Source organism: Mus caroli, chromosome 8, assembly GCF_900094665.2.
Source record: "Mus caroli chromosome 8, CAROLI_EIJ_v1.1, whole genome shotgun sequence".
Taxonomy (NCBI): domain Eukaryota; kingdom Metazoa; phylum Chordata; class Mammalia; order Rodentia; family Muridae; genus Mus; species Mus caroli.
The window spans coordinates 66,814,519-66,827,824 of NC_034577.1; the positions used below are offsets into that span (position 1 = coordinate 66,814,519).

Genomic DNA, 13,306 nt, shown 5'->3' on the forward strand with positions numbered 1-13,306 from the left:
AATCTGGAATGGAAATGGGCAGGACAGGAGAAAAGACACACAGTCCCTAAGTTCAGTCCAGCATGGCCTGGATAACACTGTAGTTCAGGGACAGGAAGGGATACCAACATCTGACCAGAACCAGAAGCAAACCTCTGAGGGGCTGGAAGGTTGGGAGCCTCTGACCACTTCTACGTAACATTTTGTCTGGCTGGCCCACCATCTTACATAATGTGCAGCCAGTACCAAGCCCCCAGGGGCAAGGAAGGCTCCTAAGAAAGCCTTAGTGACTTCTAGGTTTTGACTATTGTCTCATAACCATCCTTCATCCCTAGAGGAGACTCTGGCTGCACTGGGGTATGCCCTTCCCTGTGAGCTGTCCATTTTCAGAGAGCTGTTGTCATCAATCAGACCCTGTAATGGAGCAGGTTTCCAAAGGCACTCCCTGCTCTGGCAGATCTTATACTAGCTCCACATGTGCTCGTCAAGGAAATAGCTTAGCTGATATTTTTCATCCCTTTGCTTATAACCCTGTTGGCTCAGCTATGGGAAGCTATGGTTCTTACAGCCAAGGAAAGTTCTAGATTAAAAAAGCCTTCTAGCTGTTCCCACTTAGTGTCTTAGTGCCTATCCTTTCTTTGACAACTTGGTTATTGGACAGTAGAAACTGGCCAGAGAGGATTTAGGCCAGACTGGGGTTTAGGAAACATTTCAGGTTCTAGGAACAGGAAATTTGAAGGCTTGGAGGCAAGGCAGATGAGCTGAGCTCTAGCCCTTCACAGGCACATGTCTGTGTAAGGGAGCAGATGCTGAGAAGATCACACAACAGTTCTTCCCTTTGACTGGAGTAGCTTCCCTGAGTCCCCTTAGGCCTTTGGTTTTCCTCACACTACAGATTCAGGTACAATCTGACACAGTCTGCAGCCAGCCAGTTCCACACTAAGCTGTACACCAGGTTTGTCTTTTCCCTCAGCAGTCTGTACTCCCCAGCCCAGAGGCCTCCGGCCTAGCAGCTTACGATAGCCATGGTATTAAGGATGCTGCTGAGGCTGCTGTGCAGATGAAAGCTAATGAGTCTAGTGGGACCCACACTCAGGAGGATGGAGTGTCCACATAGGCACCAGTGTACAAAACAACTAGGCACACTGGAGAGTCCCGAGTGTTTAACAGGTCTGACAGCATGGCTGGGGTACACTGCTTCACCAACATACCTCCACAGGGAAGGCACACATGCAGCCTCCCCTTCAGGCACATACATGTAGTGATTCTTTTTTTTGTTTGTTTGGTTTTTTTTTGTTTTTTGTTTTTTGAGACAGGGTTTCTCTGTGTAGCCCTGGCTGTCCTGGAACTCACTCTGTGGAGTATGCTGGCCTCGAACTTATAAATCCACCTGCCTCTGCCTCCCAAGTGCTGGGATTAAAGGCGTGTGCCACCACTGCCCAGCACATGTAGTAGTTACTATGTGGAGGAGTAGGTAGCTCTTCAGAAGGCTCAAGGCCAGACTGGGGTTTAGGAAGCCTTTCAGGTTCTAGGAACAGGAAATTTGAAGGCTTGGAGGCAAGGCAGATGAGCTGAGCTCTAGCCCTTCACAGGCACATGTCTGTAAGGGAGCAGATGCTGAGAAGATCACACAACAGTTCTTCCCTTTGACTGGAGTAGCTTCCCTGAGCCCCCTTAGGCCTTTGGTCTTCCTGTACCATTCCCACCCTACAGAACGCACCCACAGAGATCCCACTCCTGTGGGCCCTAGCTCTGAGGTCCTTGTTCCTTTGTTCCTGTGCCTGCCTAACCCACCTTCATGCTGTAATAGACCCTCTCATTCTGGTCACCTGGCGGACTTTTTTTGCCCAGATTGTTTCTTTGCCCTCCCAACCTCCCCATTCCATGCCAGCCTCCAGCTGGCTCTGCCAGGCCTCACAAGAAAGCCAGCTTTTTGTTAACACCCCTGTTTTCATTTCAGCTCCTACCAAATCCAGTACCACAGCCTCTCCAACCAGGCCTTTGTACTTGGAGTACAAAGGAAGACAGTAGAGGCCTGGGCATCCTGGTCAGGATGCTCCTCCTTTCCATCCTCTCTACTATCCTTAGGAGCCAGTTATCCTTCCTCAATGATGTCTACAGAGCAACCTCTTCAGAAGCACTGAGACAAGTACTGTCCCAAGTGCCCTGAGATCCAGCCCTACTCAGCAACCAATAGGGACAACCTGGGTAGAGACTCCCTTCTTCCTGCCCAGTCATGGGATGGTCAAACCCTAGCCCAGGGTCTGTAGCCCATAAAGGTCAAGTTAGGCTTTCCAGGGGAAAATACTGGGCTTTTCAAATAGTTAAGTTTCCACTGTAAGACTGAGGACAGGGACATGGTGGTCAGGAGTAATTAGGAAAATGGACCCAGGCATGGGTGTCTTCTTGCTGGTTGTCCTGGCTCAGACTTAGTTAGAGATGCTGAGCCCCATAGTGCTGATATCAACAGCCTGCTCTTCATGTGATCAGGAGCTGTGTGGCCAAGAGAAACAAACCAGCCAGTCCTGTTTGTGACAGCTGGGCCTCCCAGGAAGGGAGTGACAGCATCATCCTTGGAATGGGGATTGGGGATTTTATTCAAAGAGCCTCCTAGCCACAGCCTACACAGCCCCCAGAAAAGGGACATCAGCACTGCACAAGCTCACTGTGATGCAGCCTCTATTGCTGAAGTCTTTGGCCATAGCAGAGTAATGGGGCCCCAGGAAAGGAACTCCTTTCCATTCCTGACAGTGCCTATTTTCCCCTTGGGATAGAAACCGGGTGGCTGCATTCATCACCTCCAGGCTCAGCTGACCAGGACAGATGAGGGCCAGCCTCACTCCCACTTCAGGATGACCTCTCTCTCCCCTGAGGCTATTCTCAGTCATACCACATCCTCCTTCCCTCTCCTCATCTGCCAGAGCCAGCAGCCTTCCTAGCCCTGGCCTTCAGTTGCCTGGCTGGCTGGCCCCCCTTTGGGCTATTTAAAAGAGCTGTGACCAGTCCATCAAAGAGCCTGGGAGTGTCTTCCAATAGCAAGCCAAGGTCAGATAGGCCCTCAGCAGCTTGCACACTCATTTTGGCAGTAGAAGAAACTCCCCTATTCAAATACATCCTTAAACAGAACCACAGTTGATGAAATTCAAATGGGAACTGCTCAAAAAGGAACCTATAAAAACTATCCATGAGCACGGGAGTCACAATCTATCTCCTAATCCTTCAACTTAGTCCGTTGTGGTCACAGCCATGTATGAGCTTGTTCCTGGGCTTTGGTCACATGTTGTCTCTAGATTCTCTCTCTCTCTCTTTGGTTTTTGAGACAGGGTTTCTCTATGTATCCCTGGCTGTCCTGGAACTCACTCTGTAGACCAGGCTGGCCTCGAACTCAGAAATCCGCCTGCCTCTGCCTCCCAAGTTCTGGGATTAAAGGCATGCACCACCACCGCCCGGCATCTCTAGATTCTCATGCTCCGTTGATGTATGTCATTATGGGGCACATATCTGAACATAATCTTTAATAGCAAAAAATGGAGCCTCCTCTTCCTGCCCCATGCTTGGAGAGGAGGAACCTCAGACCAATACATTCTGTGACCTGAGCCATTTCTGCCCAGGCCAACCCAAGTCAGGCTCACCTGATACCCTCAGTCCTTATGCTGCCTATCAGGCCTGGTGTGGTCAAGCAGAGTCTAATGCCATACTGCTCTGTATTTCAGGGTCAAATATGAAGCTCCCCAAACCACAGATGGCCTGGCTGGGGCCCTAGATGCCCGGCAGCAGAGCACCGGAGCGGTAAGCAAAGAGGCTATGTTCTACCCAGAGCCTTCCAAAAAGGAGGGACTTCCAGCACTGGCTTGGTACAGCTCTTTTCCATTTGGCTCTCAGTTGGCCCTCTGTGGCTAGTGTGATTATTCCCAGTCAAGAGCCAAGGAGGCACTCACTCAACAAGTGACCCAATCCTGCTTCAGGGACTGGTGTCCAGTGTGGTCCTGGGTTCACATTCCACTTCATCACCTGCCAGCTATGGCAGTTTTGTCATCTTTACCTGGAACTCCTAACAGCAGTGGACATGGACAGCAGCCTGGGAGAGGGCAGCACTCTGTCGTGGTTCCCCATCACTCCTTTCACTCACAGGAGCATGAACAGAGGGGAGCAAAAGCAACCCTAGAACAACAGTCAGAATTCCCACACACACTCTTTTAAGTCCAGTTAATTCCTTGACTGTGTGTTAAGTGGCAGCCACATGCCCAGAACTGAACCCTCTATGGCTATCCTCCACAGTGGCAAGATTCCAAGCAGAATCCATAGTGAGCCAAGCCACTGTGAGTGAGACATCTAGAAACAGCACACTCCTCTCAGAAGCTAGAGGAGGGCAAGGAGTGCACAGAGGAGGAGAAGGAGGAGTGTAGAAGATGGAGTCTGAGGCCACGTGGTGAGAGAGGTGCTTGAGAGGTGGGAAGAGGTCTATGAGGTGGCTAGGACCATGGACACTGTCCTAGCTGAGGTAGAAGCTATTTGAAAGCCTTGAGCACAGAGGTCCTGCTCACACAGGGCAGGATCTGGTGACTCCCAGGAACTCTCCATGTGTGCTCCTGTACCTCCTAGCTCTTTGCTTGGAGCCCCTTTCAGAGCAGAACAGGCAAGAACACTTTTGGGCAGGCAGACTTCATAGAGTCCAAGGGCCTCTATTGGGTGCTTTGGAGCACACCTGCTCTGGGCCTCTCTTCTTCTGCATGCTTTTTGAGCCATCACTTCTTGAGCCTGTTCTCTGTGTTTGGCTCTGTGATAAACCCTCATGTTCCTCTTGTGGGAATCATACACTGTTCACTCCTGCTGCCACACAGAAATAGAGGTATCTTCCCAGGACTAACAGCAATGGAGAGGACGAGCAGTGTTGAGTTTCCCGGTTCCCACAGCACCATTCAGTAGCCTACAGTAGACAACACATGCACAGTTGCCCTTGCTGACAAGCATGACTGTGCATTCACTCCCACCACCCTTTATTTGGGCAGCCACCTGTTGGATATGATTTCTGAAGACCAAGCCAGCACCCACTCCCAAAGGCTTGAGTCTGTCTAGAGGCAAAGGCACATAACCCACTGACTGTGGGATGGTATTGCAAAATCAAAATCCAGACTGGAGCTGGTGGGCAGTGCCTTGTCCAAGGCTCAGCAGAACTCACGGCCTGTGTGATGGACATCATTGCACAAGGTTCTCTTCCTTCACTCCTTAGAGCTGCGGTAGGCTAAGCCTACACTGGTTATGAGCATAGACGTGGTCTGACATTAACCTCAGGGCACTCCTGGCATCTTACATAATGTTCTTGTAGTTTTCTTCCTCACCTGGCAACATGACTGTCATCCAAAGTAGACAGAGGGGTCAGTACATACTGGGTAGGAGCCTCGCCACCACCCTCCTGTGCTGGGACCTAGAAAGGTTCCTCTTTGCTGTTGTTAACTATAAAACCGGTGGACAAAGCAGCCTTTCTAAAACCTGAGTGCCCCTTAGAAGCCCTCAGTAGTCACTAGACCGGCTGACAGCTGCTGCTCTTCAGCTTAGAGTGTGTGGGCTACCCTTTGGAGTCCCATAGGAATGTGGAGGAGTGTTTTGTCTTGTTTTACTTTGCTCTCCACATTGCCCCAACCTGGCAGCTTCTGGGTATACTCCTCAGCCACACCACATACTCCATCCCTGTCCACATCTTCCAGCAGCCAGGTGCCAGCCACACCCCTCCAGCCCTGGCCTTTCACCTGCCTGGCTGGCTGACCTCCCTTTGCAGACATTTAAAAGAGCTGTGACCAGTCAGTCAGAAAGGTAGGGAGTGTCATCATGATTCTCCCATAGTGAGGCACCCTAGGTAGCTTAGGTGATAAGCTTGGGCACTAAACTGGTTTGGTCAGAGACTCTAGCCCTCCCTCTATTCGAAAGCTGTCAAACAGAAACTTAAGTTCCCAGCCTTCCTCTATACAGGCTCTCTGCTGGCCTTACTGCCTCCTGACAGCACTATGGATGATAGCCATGTTGCCAGGTAAGGAAGACAAGTACAAGAACATTATGTAAGATGCCAGGAGTTCGCTGAGCTCCATAGCAGACCACATCTATGCACATGCCAGATTGACACTGTTGAAACTGTTACAGAGGAAACCAACTCCTGCTCCTTTTAGAAACCACCATGTGAGAGCCCATGTGTTTGAGCTCAGAGTCAAATACTCCCATCTAGAAAGCTGCCTCTGGAACCACCAGCCTGGACTCTCTGAAACACTTGGAGCCTCCCTCCTCTTAAATTCCTATTTCTGCCATTAACTGAGTCTCCCTGTTTGCTCTGAGCACCTGTGACCAGGCTTGTCCTTGTCCTGGACCATGGCTTAAAACCCTTCTCCAGTTGGAGCACCTCCCATTGTTGGGGCCAGATATACATTTTCTCCATGCGGGGAATGATCCTATTTACCCCTTGCGCTGCTCCAGCTGCTAGGCAGAATGGTCTCAGGCAGCTGGAAGAGGTAACCCCAGGATCTGCACCCCAGTAGGACACGGAAGAAACTCAGATCGGGGTGGATGAGGGACTGAGGAAGCATTCAGCTTCCTTCCTGTGACTCACCCACTGCCTCCCTGCTGCCTTCCTTCCAGATCCCAGCCACTCAGGCCCGCATCATGGAGGACATTGAGCAGTGGCTGTCCACAGATGTGGTAAGTTGGGGCTCACGCCTCTCCTGCCAAGCAGGGATCCATTTGTCTTATAGAAGGGCTTTGTAAGTGACTGGAGGAGAGGCAAGTATTACTGTCTTCATCTCATCCCCACCGTCCTTTCCCATGCAACAGCCTTCCTGTTCCAGGTCACACCCTCAGCGTGACTTCCCTGTGCTTATCAGTCAGCACTCGGGAGGTGGCATTGGTTATGGATGGAGGCAGGGGTTACTAAACTCCCTACAGTAGGCCCTCAGAGGGAAATATCATCATGTCCCATTCCTATCAAAAAGGCTGGTAACTGCAAGGGGCCCAGCTCACAGCTACCACTTTCTAAAGGGGCATTACCAGAAGACAGAACTCCTGAACTGGACCTCCAGCCCCAAGCCCTGCTTCTTCCAAAGAACAGCAGTAGCAGCAGTCAGGATCAGTTCTGATATCAGCGCCTCTCTCTAGCTTCTGCCACCACTTCTGTGGACACTAAAGACCCAGGAGAGCTTGGGCACTTAATTTCCAAAGGCCCTTCTGAGGCAGATGTCTCTCTCATTCCAACTCCATGCCCCACACATCCAGTTGGGTAGTGGGTCATAACTTTACCTCCAGCCAGATTTGAGCACAGCAGTAACCCAAGCAGTCCCTGCGTGGGGGTGTCAGCCTTCCTGCCTTCTGTCTGTGAACCCTGGAGGGAGGAGTGTGCTACTAGGCATCATTCCTGGCTTTGTGTGTGGTCTGTGCTTATCGTCCCACATCCATGAGCTTAGCCTTGGCTGCACTGTTTCTCCTCCTTTCCGTCCGTCTGTCCATCTGACCTTCCTTCCTTCCTCCCTTCCTTCTTTTTGCCTTTTTGAGACAGGGTCTCTATCTAGTACTAGCTGTCTAACTTGCTTTGTAGACCAGGCTGGCCTTGAACTCATAGAGATCCTCCTGCCTCTGCCTCACAAGTGCTGAGATTAAAGATATGTGCCACTATGCCTAGCCATCCTCTCTGTTTCTTGACATTTAACTTTTTAAAAAAGATTTAACTTTTTACAAAATAAAAGACATCTGCTTCCTTGGAACTAGAGTTACAATTCATTATGAACTGCCATATGGGAACAGAACCCAGGTCCTCTGCAACAGCAAACTGAGCCCTTAACCACTGAGCAAGATCGCCAGTCCTAATTTTATGTTTTGTGTCTATGAGTGAGCATGCACCTGTATGGGCCCGAGAGCCGTACCCACAGAGGCCAAAAAAGGCATTGGGTCCCCTGCTTCTGGTATATAGGCTGTTAGGAGCTGCCTGATATGTGTGCTGGAAACTGAACTTGAGTCCTCTGTGAGAATTAGTATGAGCTCTTAACTGCTAAGCTATTTCTTCAGGGCCAGTCTCCCTGTTTCAAAGGAGAAAAAAAAAAAAATCATGGCTGAGAAATTGGAACACCTGGGTCCTAAAGCATAGGAGGTTGTAACCCAAGACCTCGGACCTGACACCAGGGTCAGCTTAAGGACAACAGCAACACTGGTCCTGATCCCAAGGCTGTTCCAGTGGGCGTCCAGTTCTGCATGCTCCTGACAGTAATAACCTCTGTTTTCTTCCCTCTGCATTCTCAGGGGAACAGTGCTGAGGAGCCCTCTGGTGTCACCAGTGAAGGTAACCTCCACCCCATCTGCCTGCCCCTGCCCATGCCCCTGCCCTTCTCCCTCCCCCTCCCCCTCCGCCTTCCCAAGCTCTAGCTTACAAGCCTACTCTTTCCCTCTAGAATTTGACAAATTTCTGGAAGAACGAGCCAAAGCTGCTGATCGACTTCCCAACCTGGCCAGCCCTTCAGCCGAGGGACCCCCCAGACCATCTCCTGGAACAGCCCCTCGGAAAAAGACCCAGGAGAAGGACGATGACATGCTGTTTGCCTTATGAATGCAGGGTCTGGCATCCTGCAGCCCAGGGCCTGATACTCTCATACCCACTGGGGCCCCTCCCTCCCTTGGTATTAAAGCTGCTTGGGGGTGTTTTGTTACCCCGCTTCTCTTCTCCCAGAGCCTGGGCAGCAAGGGGTTCAACTGAAGGAATAAGTCAGCCCTCCACTGGAGTCCTGGCTGGTCCTGCCTGCTTCCCATCCTGCTAACGACTATGATTTTACTGAGACCTGGGGCCCCAGACAAGCTGACCTGATAGGACCTAATTGACCTAGTATAAGGCTGCTTCCGTGATATTCCCCTGGTCCCTTCCCCAGAGAATCCCACGGGAGCCCTCTAGAATCTACACTACCAGTCTAGGCAATAGAGGAGACATTACCACAGCCTTGCCTATCCCATCCCCCTGCAGTGTGGGGCCCGAAAAAAGCTTCAGTGGCTTTTGGGATGGGCTATGGTGGCCCCTGCTGAGCTGCCCACTGTCCTGGTACGAAACTGCACCCATCGAGGAAAGACCTCACTGCCCAGGTGTCAAGATGAGACCTCGAGGATTCTGGGTACCCAGAGCCCCACAGTTCCTCCACTGCCTTTCCACTATCCTTACTCTGTACCTCCAGCAGGGCTCCACCCACCTGGGGCTCACCTGTTGATTGGTCCTCAGGTACAGGGAGAGGTGCCTTTTGTATCCCCAAATAAAAGTAGAAAACCACCTGTCAGTATGATCTGCTCTGGCGGAAGCAATTTGAGCTCACTGGGAGCAGGGCATCTGCTTTGAGCTAAAAGCCATCTGAGTGGTGAGCATCTCCTGCCCACAGCAGGGCAGAGCACACAGCCATACTCCGATACAGTCCCTGCTTCACCCCAAAAGATCCAGCCTCCCTCTGCTGTGCACAAGACAGCCATCTACCTGTTTGGGTCCCTTCATATACCACTACCCCTAGCAGCTGGCTTTTGCCCATCCTACAATAGTAGCATGTTGGTCAAGAGAGGGAGCCTAGTATTGGTAGGCAATGTTGGCATATTGGGACAGGAGGCCAAAGGGAGTGTGCTGGTGCCAGCCATGGCTTAGGTAACTGCACTGTCAGCACTGCATGCTGGTGACTAGAACTCATGGCTGCCTCAGCACACAGCCCTGGGCACTGGACCATGCAAATCACATGTGGGCACCAAGACCTTCCCTGGTTCTATACAGACCTCAAGAAGCCTTGTTTATAGATGAAGACACCTGCTGACCCAGCCCTTAGCAGCAAGTGTGCAGAATGCACACTTCTTCTGCACTGTCTTCTCCAAAGCAGTGGTCAACACACAGGATCCTGTACTGAGACCTGGCCCAGCTCCCTAGGGACACTTGTGTAAAGGAAGCAGATTAAGGACAGCCTGCATAGACTTGGGATATTCCATCTTCATGCAGGAGAAGGGCTGAGAGTCCATGTCCAAGCCAGGCCTGTCCACCCCTGACCTGATCCCATAGCATCCTGTGGTTCTCCTTTACATGTGGGTAAGCAGGGCCTTACCTGTTTAACAAGACATGGAGAAGAAGGGACCCCACCCACCCACTCCTCTACCTACCTGCTTCCTTTATTCTTTCCATATCTGAAGCCCACTAGGGAAATTGACTTTGTAAATGTTCAAAGGCAAGGCTGCTACTTTGCTAGGTACGCTAGAAAGTCTAGGGGGAGTTTCCATGACCACTCCAGAAGCCTAGGGCCCTACCAATAGCTACACTACCAGATTGTGTGTTTTCAGAGGTTGATATTGTGACTACTTGTACAGCAGACATAGTGTGCAACACAGTGCAGGTGATATGAATAGGGATGTGACAAATGTGCCTGCCCGAGGACTTGTAGAAGGGAAGGGGCAATAAAGACTAGATCTGAGATAAAGGGGCCACTGGACTAACCTCGAAACTGGGAATAAGTGAGCAGTTCCCCAGACTTCCACCAAGACAGGGCAGAGCTACCAGGGCTCTCCCTCTGGAGACCAAGCAGGCAGCAGAAGGGAGAGAAGGCTGGTAGGAAACTAGGCACTGGCTGCAGACCCCAGTAGTAAGCTTACAACACTGCTGCTCAGGTTCCTCAGCTCAGCCTAGGCTGTTGCTTCCTAGCTCCCAGTGTGGCCATTGAGGACAACTGCTGAAGACCTAGAAGGCAGCACCAGTCTCCTCCCTGCCTTGGATGCCTGTGCAAAGATGCCCACAATTGATTGGATCCCAGCAATGAGAGTGAAGCAGGGACTAGCCATGGGTCTTGGTTCTAGGTCTGCCCAGGTCAGCACTTCATGAAGCCTTCCAAGATAGCTGAAAGGCTCTCCTGCCCGGTGGACCTGGCTTCAGAACCAGTGTCCAACTGTAACCACAAGATGGCAGCAGTGCTGCATTCAAGGGAAGCTCTCCTTCCACCTTTCCCTCCAAGCACGTGTCACAGGAATACACACACACACACACACACACACACACACACACACACACACACACACACTCTCTCTCTCTCTCCCTATCCCTACCCTCACTTCAGCTCTCACTCTCCTGACTCTTGGACTGTATAGAAAAGACACACCAGAGCTAGCAACAGGCTATGAAACTTCAGATAGGTAACACCCATCTCCTGGTGCTCCTGACAGAACCCGGTGTGCATCCTAGTGGGCTCCTCTGCCACGTGCACAACTGAACTGTTGCTATGTGCAGGAAGTCAGGAGTGCACCATGGTACCGAGTACAGCCCAGCACAGTTCTCAGATCCCAGCTTCGTGTGCTGTTTGTTCACTTCTCCAGTAATGAAGCACAGCCCAGTGTACTACTGTTTTTTGATTGGTTGTGGTTTTTTAGTTGGTTTGGTTTGTTTCTTTTTGAGGTAGAGTTCTGAAACTGTTCTGAAACTTCTCTGTAAACCAGGCTGGCCTCAAACTCAGAGATCCACCTGGCCCTGCATCCCAAGTGCTGGGATTTAAAACATATGCCACCACTGCCCAGCTTATTTTTTGTTTTTTGTTTTTGTTTGCTCTTGAGCAAGCAAACTGCCTAACCTCCCTCCTCAAACCCTGAGTGCTGCAGTCTCAGACATCATCCGTACACCTAGCTTGGTCCACTCTTACTGCTTCTTGCTCCATCCCTTTACCACTAGTCTTGCTGTCCCTATCTGATGTTTTCCAGGCCATCCTCTGCTGGACCCCATGACCCTGTCGAAACACAAGTCTTCCCTCAACTCAAGCTCCTGAACCCCTCCGACCTGCTGCAGTCCCCTCGCTGACAGTGGCCATTCTGCCACTCACCTTACAGCTTTGGGACAGGAAGAGAAGTGGGGAAGCAGGCTTCACTGTAGGCAGATAGAGTGACTAACACATCCTACTGTCTGGGGGTTCTGGGATTTGTCCCTGGAGGAAGCCTCTCCACCTCCAACATCAGAAAGCTCCACAAAAGTCCTTGGTCCATGCTGTTCCCCTGCACAGCTCCCCAGCAAAGGGCCGTAGCTGGCTGAACAACACACATTTGTTCACACCATAAACTGGAAGTTAAGATCCAAGTGTGGCAGGAACGTCCTTGGTTTGCAGATGGCTGTCTTCACCCTGTGCTGTCACTGGCCTACGTATCTTCACTCTGACTTCCTCTCAGAAAGACAGCAGTTGTACCGGATTAGCCCTTCGTCTAATGACCATGCTGCACCTTAGTCACCTCTTTAGAGTTGTTCTCTCCAAAAACAGTCGCACTGTGAGGTCCTAAGGATTTCAACATATGCATTTGGAAAGACATATCATGCTCATGGCTAGCACACACAGGTTCCTTCAACTGTATAGAGCAGTGGCATATAGGACCTGCCTCCATCAGTCCTCATGGAGATTGACAATGACTGACAGATCATACTTAGCCCATCTCCAGAGACATGGGAACCTACCAAGAGCCAGCCATGAGGTCAGAGCAGAACAGGAAAGGACTCAGATCCAGGGAGTCTGACTGGGGCTTCTACCTGCTCCCTAGGACTCCCTACCCATTTATAAGCTGCACCTAGAGGGCTGGAGAGATGGCTCAGTGGTTAAGAGCACTGACTGCTCTTCTGAATATCCTGAGTTCAAATCCCAGTAACCACATGGTGGCTCACAACCATCCATAGTGAGATCTGGTGCCATCTTCTGGGGTGTCTGAAGACAGCTACAGCATACTTACATATAATTAATAAATAAATAAATCTTTAAATTAAAAAAAAAAGCTGCACCTAGCAGTGAGCAAGCAGACTTCACTGCCATCTACCTGGAGCCCTAGCCTCCCCTCCCTGGCTTAGCCTATCTGTACTCTGCCCCTGCCAGAAGCCACCCTGCATCTCAATCCCCACAGTTACATGTGACAAAGGACGAAGGCTCAATTCCCAGCATCCACATGGTAGCTTATAACTGTCTCTAGCTCCAGTTCCAGGGAATTTGGAGCTTTCTTTGGACCTCTGTGAGTACATGGTACCCAGACATAATATAAACAAAACACATACATATAAATTTTGTTTGTTTGTTTGTTTGTTTGTTTTTTGAGACAGGGTTTCTCTGTGTAGCCCTGGCTGTCCTGGAACTCACTTTGTAAACCAGGTTGGCCTCAAACTCTGTCTCTGCCTCCTGAGTCCTGGAATTAAAGGTGTGCACTACGTGCCTGGATGTTTGTCTTTTTAAAAATAAATGGTCTCGCAGCCGGGCGTGGTGGCGCACGCCTTTAATCCCAGCACTCGGGAGGCAGAGGCAGGCGGATTTCTGAGTTCGAGGCCAGCCTGGTCTACAAAGTG

General features: G+C 50.8%; 1 protein-coding gene across 1 annotated transcript in view; it reads left to right on the plus strand.

Annotated features, from left to right (window-relative positions):
* Positions 1–9,259, plus strand: part of Tom1 (target of myb1 membrane trafficking protein) — a 34,834-nt gene extending 25,575 nt beyond the window's left edge. The window contains exons 12-15 of the mRNA XM_021169450.2: positions 3,693–3,768; positions 6,604–6,663; positions 8,251–8,290; positions 8,400–9,259. Of these exons, the coding sequence (XP_021025109.1) occupies positions 3,693–3,768; positions 6,604–6,663; positions 8,251–8,290; positions 8,400–8,554 (331 nt within the window). The 3' untranslated portion in view covers positions 8,555–9,259. The remainder of the gene's footprint in view (positions 1–3,692; positions 3,769–6,603; positions 6,664–8,250; positions 8,291–8,399) is intronic.
* The last annotated feature ends 4,047 nt before the right edge of the window (positions 9,260–13,306 follow it).